Source organism: Saccopteryx bilineata, chromosome 8, assembly GCF_036850765.1.
Source record: "Saccopteryx bilineata isolate mSacBil1 chromosome 8, mSacBil1_pri_phased_curated, whole genome shotgun sequence".
NCBI lineage: Eukaryota > Metazoa > Chordata > Mammalia > Chiroptera > Emballonuridae > Saccopteryx > Saccopteryx bilineata.
The window spans coordinates 92,935,808-92,959,897 of NC_089497.1; the positions used below are offsets into that span (position 1 = coordinate 92,935,808).

General features: G+C 35.2%; 1 protein-coding gene across 3 annotated transcripts in view; it reads left to right on the forward strand.

Annotated features, from left to right (window-relative positions):
• SI (sucrase-isomaltase) overlaps positions 1 to 24,090 on the forward strand; it is a 140,663-nt gene that overhangs the window by 9,802 nt on the left and 106,771 nt on the right. For all 3 annotated transcript variants that reach the window (XM_066241417.1, XM_066241420.1, XM_066241419.1), the window contains 5 exons: positions 10,314 to 10,431; positions 18,643 to 18,752; positions 20,246 to 20,397; positions 21,537 to 21,708; positions 23,465 to 23,564. In XM_066241417.1, coding sequence (XP_066097514.1) covers positions 10,314 to 10,431; positions 18,643 to 18,752; positions 20,246 to 20,397; positions 21,537 to 21,708; positions 23,465 to 23,564 — 652 coding nt within the window. The remainder of the gene's footprint in view (positions 1 to 10,313; positions 10,432 to 18,642; positions 18,753 to 20,245; positions 20,398 to 21,536; positions 21,709 to 23,464; positions 23,565 to 24,090) is intronic.

The following is a 24,090-nucleotide window of genomic DNA, read 5'->3' on the forward strand; positions in this document are numbered from 1 at the left end:
TAGTTTTTCATAGTATTCTACAATAATTCTTTGTATATCTATGGTGTCTGTGGTGATTTCTCCTCTTTCATTTTGGATTTTGTTTATATGAGTTCTTTCTCTTTTTTCCTTGGTAAGTCTTGCCAAGGGTTTGTCAATTTTGTTGATCTTTTCAAAGAACCAGCTCTTTGTTCTATTAATTTTTTCTATAGTTTTACTGTTCTCTATTTAATTTATTTCTGCTCTGATTTTTATTATCTCCTTTTTTTCGGCTGGTTTTGGGTTGTCTTTGTTCTTCTTTTTCTAGTTCCTTAAGGTGTGAAGTTAAGTGGTTTACTTCGGCTCTCTCTTGTTTGTTCATATATGCCTGAAGTGATATGAACTTCCCTCTTATCACTGCTTTTGCTGCATCCCATAGATTCTGATATATCATATTGTCATTTTTATTAGTCTGTATATATCTTTTGATCTCTGCACTTATTTCTTCTTTGACCCATTCATTTTTTAGAAGTATGTTGTTTAGTTTCCACATTTTTGTGGGATTTTTTTCCTCTTTTTTGCAGTTGAATTCTAGTTTCAAGGCTTTATGATCAGAAAATATGCTTGGTACAACTTCGATTTTTCTGAATTTGCTGATGTTGTTTTTGTGGCCCAACATATGGTCAATTCTTGAGAATGATCCATGTACACTGGAGAAAAATGTATACCCAGTCACTTTGGGATAAAATGTCCTGTAGATGTCTGTCATATCCAGGTGCTCTAGTGTTTTGTTTAAGACCACTATATCTTTGTTGATTCTCTGTTTGGATGACTGATCTAGAGCCGTCAGCGGTGTATTGAGGTCTCCAAGTATGATTGTATTTTTGTCAGTTTTTGTTTTAAGGTCAATAAGTAGCTGTCTTATATATTTTGGTGCTCCTTGATTTGGTGCATATATATTAAGGATTGTTATGTCTTCTTGATTCAGTGTCCCCTTAATCATTATGAAATGGCCATTTTGTGTCTGAGTACTTTTGTTGTCTTGTAGTCAGCATTATCAGATATGAGTATTGCTACATCTGCTTTTTTTTTGGTTGTTATTTGCTTGGAGTATTGTTTTCCAGCCTTTCACTTTGAATTTGTTTTTATCCTTGTTACTTAGATGAGTTTCTTGTAGGCAGCATACAGTTGGATTTTTTTTTAATTCATTCTGCTACTCTGTGCCTTTTTATTGGTGAGTTTAATTCGTTTACATTTAGTGTAATTATTGACACTTATGAGTTCCCTATTGCCATTTTATACATTGCTTTCTGTTAGTTTTGTGTCTTGTTTGATCCTTCTCTTTCGTTTTTCTATCTTTTGTTTTTATTTGGTTGTATTCCATACATCTTTCCTCTGTTGCTATCTTTTTTATCTCATGTGCTTCTGTGGTGGTTTTTTCAATGGTGGTTACCTTTAAGTAATGAAAAGAGTTCCTACCCTGTTCATTGTAGCACACTATTTTGTGAGTACTTTTGCACTCCATCGTCCTTTGCTACTGTTAATCTCCAACCTCTCCCCCCTTTCTTTTTGTTGTTGTTACAGTTTAATTTGGTTTTATTGTTTTCTTCTTGGAGCTTTTACTTGTGGCCTTGTTTTTTTTTTTTTTTTTTGTTCTTTGTATCTGATTGGAGAACCCCCTTTAGTAATTCCTGGAGTGGGGGTTTTCTGATGATAAATTCCCTCATCTTTTCTGTATCTGTGAATGTTTTTATTTCTCCTTCATATTTGAAGGATAACTTTAGATGGGTATAGTATTCGTGGCTGAAAGTTCCTCTCTTTCAGGACTTTAAATATTGGGGTCCACTCTCTTCTAGCTTGTAGAGTTTCTGCTGAGAAATCTGATGATAATCTAATGGGCCTTCCTTTATATGTTGTATTCTTCTTTTCCCTGGCTGCCTTGAGAATTTTTTCTTTGCCATTGGTTTGTGCCAATTTCATTATGCCTTGGAGTAGGTTTGTTGAGGTTAAGAAAACTCGGAGTTCTGTTTGCTTCTCGAATTTGAGGCTTAGTTCTTTCCACAGGCTTGGGAAGTTCCAATCTATTATTTGTTTGAGTATGTTCTCCATTCCATTTTCTCTCTCTTCTCCCTCTGATATACCTATTATTCTTCTGTTATTCTTTATAATGGAGTTGGATAATTCTTGTAGGACTATCTCATTTTTTTTAAATTTTTGAGTCTCTTTCTTCTCTCTGTTGTACCTCAAGTTGCTTGTCTTTTATTTCACTAATCCTCTCTATTATCTGGCCTGTCCTATTAGCTAAGCTTGTTACCTCGTTTTTCAGCTCGTGAATTGAGTTTTTCATCTCTGTTTGATTTGTTTTTAGTTTCAATTTCCTTGGACATATATTCTTTGTGTTCATTGAGTTGTTTTCTGAGCTCTGTGCATTGCCTTTCTGTGTTTTCTTGTATATCTCTGAGTATTTTTAGGATTTCTGTCTTAAATTCTCTGTCGTTTAACTCCAAGTTTTCCAATATATTAAATTTTTTCTCCATAGATTTTTCCTCATCTATCTGTGTTACCTCTCTTTCTTTTGTATCCATGATATTCAATTTTATCTTCCTTAATGGCATCTTAGGGTGGTTTTGTTGATAGTATTAATGATATTTAATAAAGAATAAAAAGTTAAAAAAATAAAAAATCAAAAAAAGGTTTTTTTTTTTTTTTGTATTTTTCTGAAGCTGGAAATGGGGAGACAGTCAGACAGACTCCCGCATGCGCCTGACCGGGATTCACCCAGCACACCCACCAAGGGCGATGCTCTGCCCACCAGGGGGTGATGCTCTGCCCCTCTGAGGCATCGCTCTCCTGCGAGCAGAGCCACTCTAGCGCCTGGGGCAGAGGCCAAGGAGCCATCCCCAGCGCCTGGGCCATCTTTGCTGCAATGGAGCCTTGGCTGTGGGAGGGGAAGAGAGAGACAGAGAGGAAGGAGGGGGGCGGGGTGGAGAAGCAAATGGGCACTTCTCATATGTGCCCTGGCCAGGAATCGAACCCAGGTCCCGTGCACGCCAGGCCGATGCTTTACCACTGAGCCAACCGGCCAGGGCCAAAAGTTTTTTTTTTTTAATTAATAATGAAATAAAGAAAAATAAAATAGTAAAAAATTTTTTTTTAAAAAAAGGAAATTATTCCTCCCCTCCTTTTTTCCTCTCCTCTCCTCTCCCCTCTTTCTTGAGAAAATCTTGTGGTGAACTGTGAATTATATTGTATTTAATAGAACAAACAATGCGTGTAATGGAGGGCCTGAATTGGGGAAAAGTAATAAAGGGGCAAAATAATAATAAAAAAATAAAATTAAATTAAATTAAAAAAGGGGGGTATATACCCATAAAAAGCAAGTATTGAAAAAATTTGGATCAAGAATAAAATGATTTGCATTTAGGTGTTGGTTGACTAAGAGTTATGATGAGAGGAATAAGAGGGAAACAGGAAAATGGGGGGACAAATTAAAAACTTACTATTGTATTTAGTGGAACAAGAGCTTGATAAAATGGAGAGCCAGGGATGGGAGCACTGCTAGTGAGTTAAAAAGGTGAAGTAAAAAACCCCCAAAATGCCACAAACATAAGTTTGAGTCCCAGATAAGATAATTTGTTTGTTATTGAGGTTTGAATGAGAGGAGACGTAAAGGAGAAAGGAAGAAACTAATATAGAGGGAGAAAAGAAAGAGAGAGAAAGAAAAAGAAGAGGGAACCACAGAAAGATGAAAAAAGAAAAAAGAGGAGAGAGAGATAGAGAGAGTTAAGGGTTTTGGAGTGCAACCCTCATAGAGAAAAAGGAAGAGGAAAGAAAAGATAATGGGAGATGTAACACTTATGGGTAGTGTAGTTCAAGGAGAGGAGAGAGTAAAACCGGTTAGAGAGTTAAACGACCAAATTGGAGGAGGAAAAAAAAAATCAAGGATGAATTAAGAGAAACAAACGAACAAATATAATAAAATGGGATAGGTTATAAAGTCTGCAGATTATTCTTGATTTTGAGAGGTTATCTTCTTGCTTTTCCTTTTCTCTCCCTCTTCCTGGTTGGTGACTCTGTACCCCGGGTTCTGCCCCTTTGGCATGCTCAGGTAGAGGTTTGCAGTTGATAAGTCTCTATGGCAATGTTATGTATTGTGCTTTAATCACGTTGGCAGTTGAGGCTCATTAGCATCTATAGGCTCCAACAGTGAGAGAGTCCGTGTTCCTGGAGCCTCTGTCCTAGTCTTTCCTTCCTCAATTAGTAGCCTGATAATCCAGCTATGGGGTTGCTGCTGCCTCTGCCTGGATAGTAAGAGGCTCAAAGAGCTGGCCACTCCCCGCTCTATTCACACTCAGCACAGGGCTCTGGGTAAGGCTCAGTCAATCAGAGCTGCTAGCATAATCAGCCGGGGCTTCCGCCCACTCAAAGACCTCTGGCTCTGCCACTCTGTCCGGTAACACGGGCGGACACCCACTCCCGGGGTGCTTGGAGGAAACTATCATTCACTATCTGCACGTGCAGATCAGGATGTCAGGCCAGAAGTCTCGCCCTCTGAGTGAAACCCCCCGCCCGTACTGAAAAGTTTCAGCATTGGAATTGGCTCTTGCTCCGTCCCTGTGTGCAGCTTTTTCAAGGCACTGGGGTGGCCTGAGATTCCGCTTTAGGCCCACACAAAGGCCCCTGACTCAGCCCCTCTGTAGGATAACACGGGCAGGCACTGCCGAGCCACTTGGAGGAATCTCTCGCTCACTATCTGCGTGCGCAGGCCAGGATGTCAGACCTGAAGTCTCGCCCTCTGAGTGAAACCCCCTGCCCGCACTGAAAAGTTCCAGCATTGGAATTGGCTCTTGCTCCGTCTCTGCGTGCGGCTTTTTCAAGGCGCTGGGGCGGCCTGAGATTCTGCTTTAGGCCCACACAAAGGCCTCTGACTCTGCCTCTCTGTGGTACAACACGGGTACACACTCCCGGGGCTTTGGAAGGAATCTCTCGCCCACTATCTGTGCGCGCCCACCAGGAGATTGGGTAAAATGGCTGTCCCGCTTATCTTTCTTTGTCTGGGTTTGGCGCGAGTGTTAGCTGTATTGCCCGGGTTGTCATAGGAACAGTTTTCCTTGCTTGGATCTCCGTTCCACAGCCTGGTTCGGCCGTTTGTGCCACGGCCTGGATCTATTCACCCCCTTTGCCTGCCTTAGTTTCTATATTCTCAGTTTCCAGTGAAAGCCGCCCTGTTTAGGTTAGTGAGGAAGGCGGAGCATTTCCTACTCCCTATTTCCTTCAGGGTTTGGTTATATATTTAGCCAATTTTTCGCTGGACCATACCTTTGGGTGTATTGCGAAATATCTGGAGGCTCCAAGGATAGGTTTTTCTGTTTCTGGTTGAAGATCTTGTTGAGTTTTGGGGGGAGATTTATCGGTATCGCTTCCTACCCCGCCATTACTCTGACATCATCTCTGACAGCTGTCATCCTTTGTCTTCACGTGGATCTGTCTTCTATTATTGGAGACAGAAAAAGATGAAAAGAGAGCTTGAGTGTCTCTTCCTTTTCTCCAGGCTTATCAGATGAAAGCTTCATGTTAATGATCTCATTTAGCATTAATTACCTCCTTGAAGATTTATCTCCAAACACAGTCATTTGGAATGTTAGGACTCCTTACAGAGGAAGTATGGGAGGGTTTTATTTAGTTCATAACACAGAGTCAACTCACCATATACGATTACATATAATTCTATATATGTACCTATCTACACATAAAATAAAAATAACAACATAAATTTATTTTATTTTTCCTTACTAAATTTTATACCTATTTGTAAATATTTATTTATTTATTTATTTATTTATTTTTATTTTTATTTTTTGGTAGAAACAGAGAGTGTCAGAGAGAGGGACAGATAGGGACAGGCAGACAGGAAAGGAGAAAGATGAGAAATATCAATTCTTCGTTGCGGGTCTTAGTTGTTCATTGATTGATTTCTCATATGTGCCTGGACTAGGGCAGTCTACAGCAGACTGAGTGACCCCTTCCTCAAGCCAGTGACCTTGGGCTCAAGCTGGTGAGTTTTGCTCAAACCAGATGAGCCTGCACTCAAGCTGGTACCCTCGGGATCTTGAACCTGGGTCCTCCACATCCCAGCCCGATGCTCTATCCACTGCACCACCACCCAGTCAGGCATATTGGTGAATATTTAATGTGTTAATATTTTGATTTTTCAAATTAAGCAAAAAGGAAAGAGAAGTTAGACTAAGAATTAAAAGTAATTGGAGAAAATGCCTGAAATTCTTAGAAATAGAATGATTAAAAATAAATAACAAGTATCAAAATCTATACAAAAATCCTCAAAATTATTTATATATTAAAAGCAATGAAGAGGACATGCATTTTAAAATTAGTACATAATATATATGTGTGTTGAGTGATGTCTTGCAAATTTTTACATTTATTTGAAGCCTCATATATGACCTTATTTGGAAATTGGGTCTTTGCATATTGAGGTAGTTAAATAAGGTCATAGTGGATAAGGGTGGGCCTTAAATCTAATGACTAGTGTCCTTATAAGAGAGACGTGACACAAAGAGAATCACAAGGATGAAGGCCACATGAAGATGGAAGTACAGATTGGAATAATGTATCTTTAAAACAAAGAATGCCAGTGGTTGCCAGGAGCCTCCAGAAGCTAGGAATACACAAATATTCATTTTGGCCTCTGAGGAAGCCTGGTTCTTTCTGCTAACACCAGCATTGGCATTTCTAGACTCCAGAACTCTGAGAGAATAAATTTCTGTTAACTCAAACCACTTTTTTTATGGATGTCACAACAGTTGAAAGAAACTCACATAGTACAATGGGAGGAACTTCATGTAACTTCATTTGACAAGATACACATATTTTTTTATTTTAGAAAAATATTACTATAATTTGCTTATTTATTTTCTCTCCTGTTCAAAATTTAGCACCTTCCCAAATCAATGTATATATGTACTATTTGTACCATTTAAAAATATTTTTTATAAAAACTACTTTATGTGACAATTTTTATATAATTATCTCTTTGTATTGCTATGAGTGTTTCTGCATTAGATAACACTTGGGAACAGTTTTTTTTTTCATTTTCTGTTGCATGAGGTTTTAGAACTGATTTTATATATGTCTGCATCACTGATTCAAAATCTGAAATAGATTTTTCAGTGTATGCTCTACTATTTATGCAATTTTAATTTTTTTTGTTACAGTTAATGGCATGTATTGCTTTTTAAATTCGAGTTAAAGGTCAATGACTCTTGGATTGAACATAACCACAAGGCAATTGATGTTTTACAAACATCACTTTTACATAATTGTAGTTTTTTTTAAATGTAAAAAATTATTATCTGACAAAAAAACCCCCTTATTTTGTTATAAGATTGAATTATGGCTTCTTTGAGTAGGCATAAATGTAAGAATAATCATGACACCTTCTGTTATATATGTGGCTGTTACACACTTCAGCATCAATGGCACAATATTTCATCATTTGTGACACGTGCATATATTGCCTATTTTCAAGTTCCACTTAGTGGTCAAAACAATAATTGGGCTCCTCATATGGTGTGTCATAATTGTGAGCAAAGGCTTCATGACTGGACAAAAGGAAAACTCAAAAAATTCCATTTTGGTATTCTCATGGTTTAGCATGAACCTAAGGACCACAGCAGTGACTGTTATTTCTGTCTGATCCATACAAAGGGCATCTGCAAGAAAAAATGGCATATGATCGCATATCCTAACATTCCTTCAGCAATATGACCTATCTCACACTCTGAGACATTCCTGGTTCCAGTTTTCAATGGTTTTATTTCTTCCAAGGATGAAGAAAGTGAACATGGTGATCATGTGTATTTTGATAAGATGCATGAGGAAATGGTTGTGGAATCTGAAGGGTCTTCTTCTGATGCCAAGTAGTCATAACCCCTCAGCAGTTTAGCCAACTCTAATTAAATGACTTAGTAAAAAATTTGGGCCTATCAAAGAAAGCAGCTGATTTATTAGTCTCAAGTTTTCAAGAAAAGAATGTACTTCACCGGTCAGCTAAAGTATCCCATTTCAGGAAGCATGAACAAATTTTTGTGGACTTTTCTTCTGAAGACAAACACTTTGTTTACTGTTATGATATCAGTAGTCTTCTCAGCCAGCTAGGTGTTACCACTTATATTCCAACAGAATGGCAGCTATTTCTTGACAGCTCTAAACGGAGTCTAAAATGTGTTCTCCTACACAACAGTAATGTTTATGCAGCAGTTCCAATTGGTTATCAACTCATCTGTGAAAAGATTATGATATAAAAATTGTCCTCGACTTTCTGAAGTATGAGGAGGCTAACTGGATCATTTGTGTGGATCCTAAAATAGTAAATTTCCTGCTAGGACAACAGAGAGTTTTCACAAAGTATCCTTGCTTTCTGTGTTTGTGGGACAGCTGAGCTCAGGAGAAACACTGGACACAGAAGGAGTGGCTGAAACATGAAGCTCTGGAAGTAGGGATGCAAAATATTGTGAATGAACCTGTAGTTAATCGAGACAGGATCATTTTTCCCCCACTTCACATCAAACTTGGCTTAATGAAGCAGTTTGTTCAGGCTTTGAATAGAGAAAGGGAATGCTTTCAACATATTATTTCTGCTTTTCCTGCCTTGTCTTTTGAGAAGATAAAAGCAGGTGTATTTGATGGACCTCAAATTCGAAATCCCATATGTGACAAAGAATTTACCAGGAAGATGAATAAGGAGGAGAAAGCAACATGGCAGTCTTTTGTGGCAGTTACAAAGAACTTCCTTGGCAACAAAAAAACAGAAAACTATGAACTTCTGGTTCAAAGGATGCTGTTGGTTTTCTGTGACATTGAATATAACATGAGAATTAAGATTCACTTCCTAAACAGTCACCTTGATAAGTTTCCCGAAAATCTTGGAGCTGTTAGTGATGAGCAGACTACTGCTAGAGCATCTAATGAGATTTTCCTCAACAAGTACACAAACGCAAGAGCTACAAACGCAAATTTTTGCCTGAATAGAATTTAAATAAGTTTTGCACAAATTATAAGATTAAAACAAGTGTTTTATGTATTCTATTTTAAAATTGAAGACAAATTCTGATGCAATCATATCTTTTAGTGTATTAACCGCATTATATAAATTACTATATTTTCACAAAGATAATGCCCAAGAAGACATTCTACTTCATTATGTTAAACTAAACATTGAAAATTTTACAATAAGATGAAAACCTAAAATCTTGAATTGCAAAAAAAACTGTAGCTTACAGAGAAAAACTAATGTGCAATTTGAGATCAGCACACTTGAATTAGGTAAGAATAAGTGTTTTTTTTTTTTTTTTTGGATGCAACAAAAATTTTGTTCCACAGTGATAGAGATAAAATCGCTTCATCCAAAGTCATACATACTTTAGTTTCACAAGTAACTCTTAGAAATTGTCAGGTTTTGTTATATTCCCACTTGCAATGTAAATGTTTGTGTTTGTGGTGTGTGCACCTGTATGTGCACATGGTGCCAGTTTAACTTGACAGCAAATGATAAAGATAATGTTTACATGTATGGCCTCAGATACTAAGTGTGGAGGATTTTTTAAGACAAATAGCCAAGAAAATAGAAACTATAGACGTTCATAGGTTGAAACATGTCACACTACTAAGTAGATTTTAATTAAATTAATGCTAACCCATCACAAGTGGCTTAACTTTTTTGTAACCATTGTATAATTTTTCTTCCACTCCACACATTTTTCAGTGTAGATCATAAAATTACTGACGATACACTATTTTCCTTTATACATAAACTATAATGGCTGCAATCTGGTGCTTAAACTAGTTTAAATAGTTTATGTAAATATTGAACTACCAATTCACTGGAAGTAAATACCTTACACATATTATGTAGGGTTGAGGTCAGGCCATATCTTTGTCTTCATAATCTCACTTTCACCTTGATACATAATTGGTATACAGTGAATATTTTAACTCTTTTCATTAACTGAATGAAAACTAACTAGATTATATTATAATTACCTAGGGGGCAGGTACCTTGAAAATACACAAGTTTACAATGAATGTGCACTGGTATGTAAATTTGAACAACTTGAAGCATTGATTTCTGAAACAATGTAATTAATTTGATACACAAAAAAAATTTCAAGTGAAAAGAACGAAAGAATAAGTGATATCCTAATGTACATACATGAATCAAAAAACTTCTTTTTAAAACATTCATTCAAGCATTTAATTGTATGGATATTTAAAAAATAAGACTGACACAAATGATAATAGTACTAATCATATGATTCCTCTTTTGAATGTTTTATCAGGCCATTTGTGCATTGCGAGGTTGCTGCTGGAAACCATGGAATAACTCTGTTATTCCTTGGTGTTTCTTCGCAAATAACCATGGCTATACTGCTGAGGAAATTAAAACAACAAATACTGGTGAGAATTGTTCTGTCATGGTAACCTAATGTAATCTATTTGCAGTGGAATAAATAATATGTTTAAATTTTTTCTTTAGAAAATATCTTTTTTTTTTTTAATTTTTTTTTAAATTTTATTTATTCATTTTAGAGAGGAGAGAGATAGGGAGAGAGAGAGACAGAGAGGCGGGGGGAGAGAGACAGGGGGGAGGAGCTGGAAGCATCAACTCCCATATGTGCCTTGACCAGGCAAGCCCAGGGTTTCGAACCGGCGACCTCAGCATTTCCAGGTCGACGCTTTATCCACTGTGCCACCACAGGTCAGGCTAGAAAATATCTTAAATAGAATAAAATGGAAAGTATGAATACAGGAACGTTTAAACTGATTGGATATAGGATTTTCCTCATGATTGTACCTTCCATATTGAAAAAGATCAATATTTGTGTTTTTTAAAAATTAATTTTACTAGGGTGACATCAATAAATCAGGGTACATATGTTCAAAGAAAACATGTCCAGGTTATCTTGTCAATCAATTATGTTGCATATCCATCACCCAAAGTCAGATTGTCCTCTGTCACCTTCTATCTAGTTTTCTTTGTGCCCCTCCACCTCCCCCTTTTCCTCTCCCTCCTCCCCCTCCCATAACCACCACACTCTATATCAATGTCTCTTAGTCTCATTTTTATGTCCCACCTACGTATGGAATAATACAGTTCTTGATTTTTTCTGATTTACTTATTTTACCAGGTATACTGTTTGTTAGCAAGATCCCACCATTTTGTTGTAAATGATCCGATGTCATCATTTCTTATGGCTGAGTAGTATTCCATAGTGTATATGTGCCACATATTCTTTATCCAGTCTTCTATTGAAGGGCTTTTTGGTTGTTTCCATGTCTTGGCCACTGTGAACAATGCTGCAATGAACATGGGGCTGTATGTGTTTTTACGTATCAATGTTTCTGAGTTTTTGGGGTATATACCCAGTAGAGGGATTGCTGGGTCATACGGTAGTTCTATTTTCAGTTTTTTGAGGAACCACCATACTTTTTTCCAAAATGGTTGTACTACTTTACATTCCCACCAACAGTGAATGAGGGTTCCTTTTTCTCCACAGCCTCTCCAACATTTGCTATTACCTGTCTTGTTGAAAATAGCTACTCTAACAGATGTGAGGTGGTATCTCATTGCAGTTTTGATTTACATTTCTCTAATAACTAATGAAAATGAACATCTTTTCATATATATGTAGACCATTTGTATTTCTTCCTGGAGAAGTGTCTGTTCATGTCCTCTTCCCATATTTTTATTGGATTGTTTGTTTGTTTGTTGTTGAGTTTTATGAGTTCTTTGTATATTTTGGATATTAGGCCCTTATCTGACCTATGTTTGAAAATATCATTTTCCATTTAGTTGGCTGTCTGTTTATTTTGTTGTCAGTTTCTCTTGCTGAGCAAAAACTTCTTAGTCTGATGTAGTCCCATTCATTAATTTTTGCCTTCACTTCCCTTGCCTTTGGAGTCAAATTCATAAAATGCTCTTTAAAACCAAGGTCCATGAGTTTAGAACCTATGCCTTCTTCTATGTACTTTATTGTTTCAGGTCTTATATTTAGGTGTTTGATCCATTTTGGACTAATTTTAGTACAAGGGGGACAAACTGTATTCATTCTTTTGCATGTGGTTTTCCAGTTTTCCCAGCACCATTTATTGAAGAGGCTTTCTTTTCTCCATTGTGTGTTTTTGGCCCTTTTATCAAAAATTATTTGACTATATATATGTGGTTTTATTTCTGGACTTTCTATTCTGTTCCATTGGCCTGAGTGTCTATTTTTCTGCCAATACCATGCTGTTTTGATTGTCGTGGCTCTATAATATAGTTTGAAGTCAGGTATTGTAATGCCCCCAGTTCGTTTTTTTTCTTTAGGATTGCTTTGGCTATTCGGGGTTTTTTATAGTTCCATATAAATCTGATGATTTTTTTCTCCATTTCTTTAAAAAAATGCATTGGAATTTTGATGGGAATTGCATTAAATTTGTATATTGCTTTGGGTAATATGGACATCTTGAATATATTTATTCTTCGTAGCCAAGAACAAGGAATATTCTTCCATCTCATTGTATCTTTTTTGATTTCCCTTAACAATGGTTTGTAGTTTTCATTATATAAGTCCTTTACATTCTTTTTTATGTTTATTGCTAGGTATTTTATTTTTTTTGTTGTAATCGTGAAGGGGATTATTTTTTTGAGTTCGTTCTCAAATGTTTCATTGTTGGCATATAGAAAAGCTATTGACTTTTGTATGCTAATTTTGTATACTGTGACCTTACTGTATTGGCTTATTTTTTTTAGTAGTCTTTTTGTAGATTCTTTGGTGTTTTCGATGTATAGAATAATATTATGTGCAAAAAGTGATACCTTTAGTTTTTTTCCAATATGGATGCCTTTTATTTCTTTGCCTTGTTTGATTGCTCTAGCTAGAACCTCTAGTACTACATTAAATAAGAGTGGAGAGAGTGGACAACCCTGTCTTGGTCCTGATTTAAGGGGGAAAGCCTTCAGTTTTGTGCCATTTAATATACTGTTAACTAATGGTTTATCATATATGGCCTTTATCATGTTGAGATAATTTCCTTCTATACCCATTTTGTTGAGAGTCTTAAACATAAAATTGTGTTGTATTTTATCAAAAGCCTTTTCTGCATCTATTGATAAGATCATGTGGTTTTTGTTCTTTGTTTTGTTGATATGGTGTATTATGTTATCCGTTTTACGTATGTTGAACCATCCTTGAGATTCTGGGATGAATCGCACTTGATCATGATGTATTATTTTTTTAAAATGTTGTTGTATTCTATTTGCTAGTATTTTGTTTAGTATTTTAGCATCTGTATTCATTAGAGATATTGGTCTCTAGTTTAGTTTTTTTGTGCTGTCTTTGCCCAGTTTCGGTATGAGGGTTATGTTGGCCTCATAAAATGTGTTTGAAAGTATTGCTTCTTCTTCAATTTTTTGGAGGACTTTGAGTAGAATAGGAACGAAGTCTTCTTTGAATGTTTGATAGAGTTCACTAGTATAACCATCTGGGCCTGGACTTTTATTTTTGGGGAGGTTTTTAATAGTTTTTTCTATTTCCTCCCTGCTGATTGTCTGTTTCAGCTTCCTGCTTCTTCATGACTCTGTCTAGGAAGGTTGTATTGTTCTAGGAATTTATCCATTTCTTCTAGATTGTTGAATTTAATGGCCTACAGTTTTTCATAGTATTCTACAATAATTCTTTGTATATCTATGATGTCCTTGGTGATTTCTCCTCTTTCATTTTGGATTTTGTTTATATGAGTTCTTTCTCTTTTTTCCTTGGTAAGTCTTGCCAAGGGTTTGTCAATTTTCTTGATCTTTTCAAATAACCAGCTCCTTGTTCTATTAATTTTTTCTATAGTTTTTCTGTTCTCTATTTTGTTTATTTCTGCTCTGATTTTTATTATCTCCTTTTTTTGGCTGGTTTTGGGTTGTCTTTGTTCTTCTCTTTCCAGTTCCTTAAAGTGTGAAGTTAAGTGGTTCAATTGGGCTGTCTCTTGTTTGTTCATATAGGCTTGAAGTGATATAAACTTCCCTCTTATTACTGCTTTTGCTGCATCCCAGAGATTCTGATATGTTGTATTGTCATTTTCATTTGTCTATATATATCTTTTGATCTCTGTGCTCATTTCTTCTTTGACCCATTCATTTTTTAAAAGTATGTTGTTTAATTTCCACATTTTTGTGGGGTTTTTTTTCCTCTTTTTTGCAGTTAATTCTAGTTTCAAGGCTTTATGATCAGAGAATATGCTTGGCACAATTTCAATTTTTCTGAATTTGCTGATGTTGTTTTTGTGGCTCAACAAATGGTCAATTCTTAAGAATGATCGATGTACACTGGAGAAAAATGTATACTCTGTCACTTTGGGATGAAATGTCCTGTAGATGTCTATCATATCCAGGTGCTTTAGTGTTTTTTTTTAACGCCAATATATCTTTATTGAATCTCTGTTTGGATTACTGATCTAGAGCCGTCAGCAGTGTATTGAGATCTCCAAGTATCATTGTATTTTTGTCAGTTTTTGTTTTAAGGTCACTAAGTAGCTGTTTTATATATTTTGATGCACCTTGGTTTGGGGCATATATATTAAGAATTGTTATGTCTTCTTGATTCAACGTACCCTTAGCCATTATGAAATGACCACTTTTGTCTCTGAATAGTTTTGCTGTCTTGTAGTCAGCATTATCAAATATGAGTATTGCTACTCCTGTTTTTTTTGGATGTTATTTGCTTGGAGTATTATTTTCCAGCCTTTCACTTTGAATTTGTTTTTATCCTTTTTCCTTAGATGAGTTTCTTGTAGGCAGCATACAGTTGGATTTTCTTTTTTAATCCATTCTGCTACTCTGTGTCTTTTTATTGGTGAGTTTAATCCATTTACATTTAATGTAATTATTGACACTTGTGAGTTCTCTATTGCCATTTTATACATTGCTTTCTGTTAGTTTTGTGTCTTGTTTGATTCTTCTCTTTTGTTTTTCTATCTTTTCTTTTTTTTTTTTTTTGATTGTATTCCGTACATCTTTCCTCTGTTGCTACATTTTTTAAAATCATGTTCTTCTGTGGTGGTTTTCTCAATGGTGGTTACCATTAAGTAATAAAAAGGTTCCTACCCTGTTCATTGTAGTGCACTATCTTGTGAGTACTTTTGCACTCACTTGTCCTTTGCTACTGTTAGTCTCTGTTCTCTTGCCTACCATTTTTTTTGTTGTTGTCACAGTGTAAATTTGGTTTTATTGTGTTCTTGGTGGAGCTTTTACTTGTGGTTTTGTTTTGTTTGGTTCTTTGTATATGGTTGGAAAACCCACTTTAGTAATTCCTGGAGTGGGGTTTTTCTGATGATAAATTCCCTCTTCTTTTCTATATCTGTGCATGTTTTTATTTCTCCTTCATATTTGAAGTATAGCTTTGATGTGTATGGCATTCATGGCTGAAAGTTCCTCTCTTTCAGGACTTTAATTATTGGGATTGACTTTCTTCTAGCTTGTACAGTTTCTGTTGAGAAATCCGATAATAAGTTAATGGGCCTTCCTTTATATGTTGTATTCTTCTTTTCCCTGGCTGCCTTGAGAATTTTTTCTTTGCCGTTGGTTTGTGCCAATTTCATTATGATGTGCCTTGGAGTAGGTTTGTTGGGGTTAAGAAAAATTGGAGTTCTGTTTGCTTCTTGAATTTGAGGCTTTAGTTCTTTTCACAGGCTTGGGAAATTCTCATCTATTATTTTTTTGAATATGTTCTCCATTCCTTTTTCTCTCTCTTCTCCCTCTAATATACCTATTATTCTTATGTTATTCTTTTTGATGGAGTCAAACAATTCCTGTAGGGCTTTCTCATTTTTTTAAAAAAATTTTTGAGTCTCTTTCTTCTCTCTGTTGCGCCTCAAGTTGCTTGTCTTCTATTTCACTAATCCTACCTTTTATCTGGCCTGTTCTATTAGCTAAGCTTGTTACCTCATTTTTCAGCTCGTGAATTGAATTTCTCATCTCTGTTTGATTTGTTTTTAAAGTTTCAATTTCCTTGGGAATATATTCTTTGTGTTCATTGAGTTGTTTTCTGAGCTCTGTGCATTGCCTTTCTGTGTTTTCTTGTATATCTCTGAGTATTTTTAGGATTTCTATTTTAAATTTTCTGTCATTTAGCTCCAAGATTTCCAATATATTAATTTTTTTCTCCATAGATTTTTTTCTCATCTATCTGTGCTACCTCTCTGTCTTTTGTATCTATGATATTTGATTTCTTTTTTCTTAATGGCATCTGAGGGTGGTTTTGTTGATAGTATTTATGAGAATTAATAAAGAATAAAAAATTAAAAAATAAAAAAGAGTAAATGAAAGAAAATTAATATCCCCCCCTTTTTTTTCCACTCCTCTCTTCTTCCTTCCTTCTTGAGAATATCTTCAGGTGAACTTTGAATTATATTGTGCTAAATAGAACAAAAACTACCTATAGTGGAAGGCCTGAGTTGGGGAGAAGTGATAAAGGGGCATAAAAGGGGGTATGGACCCACAAAATGCAAAAAAGGAAAAAAAATGGTCAAGAATAAAATGATTTGCTTTTAAGTGATGGTTGACTAAGAGATACGATGAGAGAAATAAGAGGGAAACAGGAAAAAGGGGAAAAAATTTAAAAATACTATTGTATTTAGTGGAGAAAGAACTAGATAAAATGGAGAGCCATGGTTGGGAACACTGCTAGTAAGTTAAAAAAGCGAAGTAAAAAAACCCCAAATAGTCAAAAAGAAAAATTTGTGTCCCAGATAAAGTAATTTGTTCATGATTAAGGATTGAGGAGAGGAAACATAAAGGAGAAAAGAAGAAACTAATATAGAGGGAAAAAAAAGAAAGAGGAAAACACAAAAAGAATAAAAGATAATAAAAGCAGAGAGAAAGAGAGAGAGTTAAGGGTTTTGGAGTGCAACCCTCATAGAGAGAAAGGATGAAGAAAGAAAAGGTAATGGGAGATGTAGCACTTATGGGTAGTGTAGTTCAAGGAGAGGAGAGAGGAAGACCAGCAGAGAATTAAATGACTAAATTGGAAAAGGAAGAAAATAATCAAGACAAGAAGATAAGAAAAATAAATGAATAAATATAATAAAATGGGATAGGTTATAATGTCTGTGGATTATTTTTGATTTTGAGAGGTTATCTTCTTGCTTTTTCTTTTCTCTTCCTCTTCCTGTTCAGTGTCTCTATACCCCGGTTCTGCCCCTGTGGCATGCTTAGGTAGAGGTTTGCAGTTGATAAGTCTCTATGGTGATGTCATATATTGGGCTTCAGTCTCATTGGCAGTCGAGGCTCATTAGCATTTGCAGGCTCCACCAGTGAGAGTCCATGTTCCCGGAGCCTCTCTCCTAGTCTTTCCTTCCTGAATTAGTAGCCTGATGATCCAGCTATGGGGTTGCTGCTGCCTCTGCCTGGAGAGTAAGAAGCTCAAAGAGCTGGCAAATCCCCACTCTATTCCCACTCAGCACAGGGCTCTGCATAAGGCTCAATCAGTCAGAGATCCTAGCATAATCAGGCGGGGCTTAGGCCCACACAAAGACCTCTGACTCTGCCCCTTGTCTGGGAACTCGGGCACCCATTCCTGGGGAATCTCTTGCCCACTATCTGCGCTAGCCAACCACGATATCCAGCCAGCCGCCTCTCATTCCTGATGAGGTGCCCAGTCCGCACGGAAAAGTTAAAGCATAGGGTATTTTGCTCCCACTCACTCCCTGTGTGCTGCTTTTTGGGCCGCAGGAGAGACCTCAAGACTCTGGTTTCGGCCCACAGAAAGGCCTCTGACTCTGCCCCTCTGTCCGGGAACATAGGCGCCCACTCCCAGGGGAATCTCTCGCCCACTATCTGCGCTTGCCGACCAGGATATCAGGCCAGCTGCCTCTCACTCCGAATGCGGTGCCCCGCCCACACGGAAAAGTTTGAGCGTAGGGAATTTCACTCCCACTCACTTCCCATGCGCTGCTTTTCGAGGCGCACGGGCGACCCGGAGACTCTGGTTTTGGCTCACAGAAAGGCCTCTGACCCTGCCCCTCTGTCCGGTAACACAGGCGCCCACTCCTAGGGCTCTAGGAGAAATCTTTTGCCCACTATCTGTGCACACCAACCAGGAGATCAGGCGGATGGCTGCCCCAAGTGCCTTTCTTTGTCCGGCTTTGGCACGATCATTAGCTTGTGTTGACTGGGTTGCCACAAGCACAGTTTTTCCTCGGCTAGGATGTCCGTGCCACAGCCTGGTTCGGACATTTGTGCCACAGTCTGGTTCTATTCACACCCTATGTCCGCCTTAGTTTCTATACTCTCAGTTCCCAGTGAAAGCAGTCCTTATTTAGGTTAGTGAGGAAGGCGGAGTGTTTCTTCCTCCTTATTTCCTTCAGGGTTGATTATATATTTAGTCAATTTTTCACTCAATCATACCTTTTCATTTAGTGTGGAACTTCTGGAGGCTCCAAGGATAGATTTTTCTGTCTCTGGTTGAAGATCTTGTTGAATTTTTGGGGAGATTTATCGGTATCACTCCTTACAGCACCATTTCTCTGACATCATCTCCAATATTTGTGTTAAAATCAATAATATTATAAATTAAAAACAAATTAATAATTATTCATTTTTATAAATATAAGCATAACTCATGCTAACTTTTTTTCTTTAAGGATTTGAAACCAAGTTAAAGAGAATTGCATCACCTACATTATTTGGAAAGGACATTAACAGTGTTCTTCTCACAGCTCAAAGTCAGACACCCAATCGTTTCCGGTTCAAGGTTTGTTTTTTGAGATTTCTAGAAGAAAGTTGATAATAAAAGGCAGGTTATCAGAATACCCTTCACCCTACCAAGACATTTGCTTCCCTAAAAAATGTTTATACCAAAACAAAGGACTAATCGGATTTCTCTGAGTTTGTTTGCTAAAATGTAACATAAACTGTTCCTCAGACACTCATTTTGGGAGAATATGTAGTCAATGTTAAATATTTCATGAAGTATCTTAAAAATAAATCTCAATAAATTTTAGTAGTTTTTGTTATTTCAACTACAAACTGTGACTCAGGATTAGTTTAAAATACAGTTTGGGAAAGGAGTTAATTGGGCTGTATAGATGTGATGTACACTCACTAGTTCTTCATGCTGGTATTACTGTATTTTTTATTTTAAAGAAACTAATGTTTGTGATTTCATTTAGCAAGTAGTTTACAAGTACACAATTTTTTTTAATTTGGAAATGAAAAAGCACCATGTCCTTTGTATATTATTTGTTTAGCAACAATTTCAGAGAAATTAATATATTTAAAAACAAAATTTAAAATCCTTATGGAATTCTTAATGAGTGAACACTGACAAGCAACAAGAATTTTTTTTTTATAAATAAATTTTTATTTTAATGGGGTGACATCAATAAACCAGGGTACATACATTCAAAGAAAACATTTCCAGGTTTTCTTGTCATTTAGTTCTGTTGCATACCCATCACCTGAAGAGAGATCGTCCTCCGCCACCCTCCATCCAGTTCTCTCTGTAATTCACAAAACTCTAGTATTCAGAAATCAATGTTTTGTAATACTATCATTAATTTTTTTATACAGTCAATAAAAATCTGTTGGTCAAATAAGTTTGTAAATATGATATATATGTTTGCTCGCTTATAGTTTGCATTGGGATTGAGGAACAGGCTGTAAGCAGGCCAAGTTGTTGTAGTCTAAGGCTTAGTTTTAAGACTAAGCTTTTCCCCACACCCTTGTCTGTTGCATGATGTGGGGTGGTGCACTCTCATGAGGAATCCCATTATGCCTCAGATAAGTGACTTTGTATCAGAGACTTCCTTGTTTGTATATTGGATTAAAGGTTTTGATTTCTATACTAAAAAGTGGGGCAGACCAGGAACTTGCTCTCTCTTGGTTCCTGCTATCACTATTGCACCATCCTCCCGCTCTGCCATTTCTTTACCATCTGCCCGAATCTAATGGGAACCTGCATATGAATGGCCATGATGGTGGCTCCTGGCCTTACAAAATCTTTATTTTATATACAGAACTTTTAAACCAAATAATTCTATTTATTTCTTAACAATTTATACAATTTTGTTTACAGCTCTTCAGCAATATTAAAATTAAGTTTATGACTAATTTAGTAGCTATCTATGAAATTGTTAAATTTATTACTTTCAATTTTGAACTTGAATTTAATAATAATTCAGAATTAGAAAATAATTAAATAACAGTTTTGAATCAAATAATGTTAATTTGTTTAAATCCTTGTAGATTACTGATCCAAATAATATAAGATATGAAGTTCCTCACCAGATTGTGAAAGAATTTAATGGACCTACAGCTTCTGATACATTGTATGATGTGCAGGTTTCAGAAAATCCATTTAGCATCAAAGTTAGAAGAAAAAGCAATAATAATGTTTTGTAAGTAGTTACTTTATTTGACATTTATGTTTAAATAATTGTTTAATTTGTTCTATTTTAGAATAAGAAAAATCTTAAATTTAAGTCATTTTCAGAAAGAATAGCTATACTTTCAAAAGAAGGTGGGTGTATATCTTTGAAAAAATGTAATGCACAGGGGTTTTATTTCCTGTGATGAAAGGTGCAAGAATGAGTCAACCAGAGCAGAAGTTGGAGAACATTGATGGTACAATGTTAGCCTCCTAGCCTATATTCCCATATCTAGAACCTTATTGTGTCTTTTCACTATTATTTATCATATTCTGTTGCCAGTATGTACGATCAAGTAGTTACTGCTCAGAAAAACTAATTTTCATAGTAATGTTAAAGGATTTTTCTTAATAATCTATATTAAATAAAACATAGCACTGAATGCCTTAATTATGACTGTATTGTGAAAAATCAAGTAACAGGAATTTAATAATTTTCAAGATAAATACTTCTGCATGACCAAGAAAGGTTAAAAAAGAGTCAAGATTAAATCTCTGCAATTATTTTTCTTAAATATATTTTAGTAATTTGTAATTATGTTAAATTGTAAAAATATTAAGTGTTTGCTTAATATATCACATGTCTCATAGTATGTATATATATATATATATATATATATATATATTTGATAGGCATAAAACATGCAATTTTTTTTCTTTTTGAAAGAATAATTTGAACTTAATTTTATATATGTTAGAGGTGGGAAGTCAGTACAGTCTTATATTTTAATTGCTTTCTCTGGAAAAATCCAGAACAGAGTGTGAAACCTGTCTCTGCTGCCTACCAGTTTGTCACTTTAGAAAACATGAATTCATTTACCCAATTTATGTCATTTTTAAAATGGGATTGATAAAAGTATTTATATTTTAGGATTGTGATGAAGATTAAAGAAGACAATGCATGTGAAGGAATATATTGGTGACAAAGAAGCAAATTTTGTTGATAAGATTAACAAGTTCTGTTTATGATGTAATACATGTATTTTTAAGAAGTGGCTAAAGAACGACATTTAAAATGAAGTACAATATTATAGAAAATAATATAGACCCATATCTAGTAGAATATTTTTTATATTTCTAAATCACTTATTTTTTTCTTTAATTATACAGGTTTGACACCAGCATTGGTCCCTTGGTATACTCTGACCAGTATTTACAGATCTCAACTAGACTTCCCAGTGAATATATTTATGGTTTTGGAGAACATATTCATAAGAGATTTCGTCATGATTTATATTGGAAAACATGGCCAATTTTTACCCGGGATCAACTTCCTGGTGATGTAAGGAACTATCTTTCTTGCTATAAACAACATTATATTGGAACAGATAATTTTCTTAACCTATTTCAAATCCTCCAGTATTACCTAATCCAGAACCTTATTTATTGTGAGGGTAAAGATTGATAGCAAAGCTCTAAATTATTTCAATAAATGATCATCAGATTATATGCATATTTAAATAGATATTTCCAGTATATTAATATTTTATTTTGAATTTATTTTTAACTGAATTTATTAAGGTGGCATTGGTTAACATAATAATATAGGTTTCAGGTGCCTAATTTTACAATACCATATTGTGTGCTTATCACCACCCCCACCAAGTCTAGACTTCATCCATCACCATTTATCCTATCTATTCCCTCTTCCACCTTCCCACCCCATCACTCTTGTACTTAAAGTTATCTATGGCTAATCATTGCACTAGAATAATTCCAGAGTCTCACCACGTTATACATGGGTTTGTTTGATGTAATGTTTGCTTATTTTTTGGACATCATATTGAGCATCTATGCCTATTTCTTCCTCTCAGGAACATAAGAAAATCTTCTAAAAAATTCATATGTTTGCACAGGGGTTTGGTTCTCTTTGTAAATACTGAAACCTGATGTTCTTTATCATATACATAATGTCATTGAGATCTCATTTGAAGTTTCACTATGTAAGAATTTCTCCCAAACAGTTTTATGCAGAATTAATGATTACTTCATAACCCTTTATTAATATTTTAGTATGATAGCAATTACAGTATATTATTTATGTTTATCTTTGTATATAATTCTAAGATATGAAATTCTTCAGGACAAAGACCATATCACTTAATTTTTAAAAAATTTATTATTGTTTTGAGTCAAATTTTAGCACCTTTTTAAATGCCAATGCTAATAACTTACTTCTAAAAATGAATAAGTAAATTATTTTAAATATTCTCATTTGGTACAGAATCACTAATACATTTTACCAATTTTTGTTTATAGTATCTCCATCTGTAATAAACACCCAATAAGCACCAGGTTGATGACCTCATAGCTATTTTAAATACATTCTTCCCTTTCTTTTGAACTTTTATAACTAATCAGTCAAGAAGTCTTATTTCTTTCACCTTATAATTGTTTTCCCAATTTGACTCATGCATTTTACCTACTCATAGGCTCTCAATAAACATACTTCAACAGTTCTGTGAGGGTGAACATAATCTGAGCATTTGCTGCAATGCCTTGGGTATAAAAAGACATAATGGATAAAAATGTCAGTACTCTATTATGAATAGTTTCTCAAACCTAACTTAATCGTTATAAAACACAAAAAGGTTAAATAATCTATTAGTAGTACAGTGTCTATATTATGCTATATATTTTTTATTTGTTGATTATTTTTTTAGAATGATAGAGGAAGGGAGAGAGAAACATTAATTTGTTGTTTTATTTGTTAATGCATTCCTTGGTTGATTGTTGTATGTGCACTAAATGGGAATCAAATTTGCAACTATGGTATATCAGAATGACACTAACTAACTAATCACTTGGGCAGGGCATTAGGTTATATATTTGATATCATAATATATTAATAATTAAAATCAGTCAGATGTTTTTGTGTTTCATATGGTGCATACACTGTAGCAGAAGAAATTAGCATAGAGATATGAAGAATAAATTACAAAAACAAATAGAATTTGTATTTGCCATTTTAAATATATAATCTTATTATATTAAATATCTATATGTAAATTCTTAATTTTTCAATTTTTGTCTTATAGAATAATAATAATTTATATGGTCATCAAACATTCTTTATGTCCATTGAAAATACTACTGGAATGTCATTTGGAGTTTTCTTAATGAACAGCAATGCAATGGGTAAGAGTAATTTACCTGAATATATATATATATATATATATATATATATATATATATATGTGTATATATATATATACATATATATATATATATATGTACTTTTTTTTTGTACTTTTGTATTTTTTCCGAATTTAGAAGCAGGGAGGCAGTCAGACAGACTCTTGCATGCACTGGACCGGGATCCACCTGGCATGACCACCACTAGGGGCAATGCTCTGTCCCACCTGGGGCATTGTCCCTTGTGGCTGGAGCCATTCTAGTGCCTGAGGTAGAGGCCACAAAATCGTCCTCAGTGCCTGGGCCAACTTTGCTCCAATGGAACCTTGGCTGCAGGAGGAGAAGAGAGAGATAGAAAGAAAGGAGAGGAAGAAGGGTAGAGAAGTAGATGATGAATTGGTGATAACAAAAAGCCACACAAATTAATATCTGAGTAAGAACAGTAATATATAGTTATCCAGACAAATGTTCTGTTTTACATATAGAAAAATCAAATTTTACAAGTTTTTTTAGAAATTAATGTGATAAT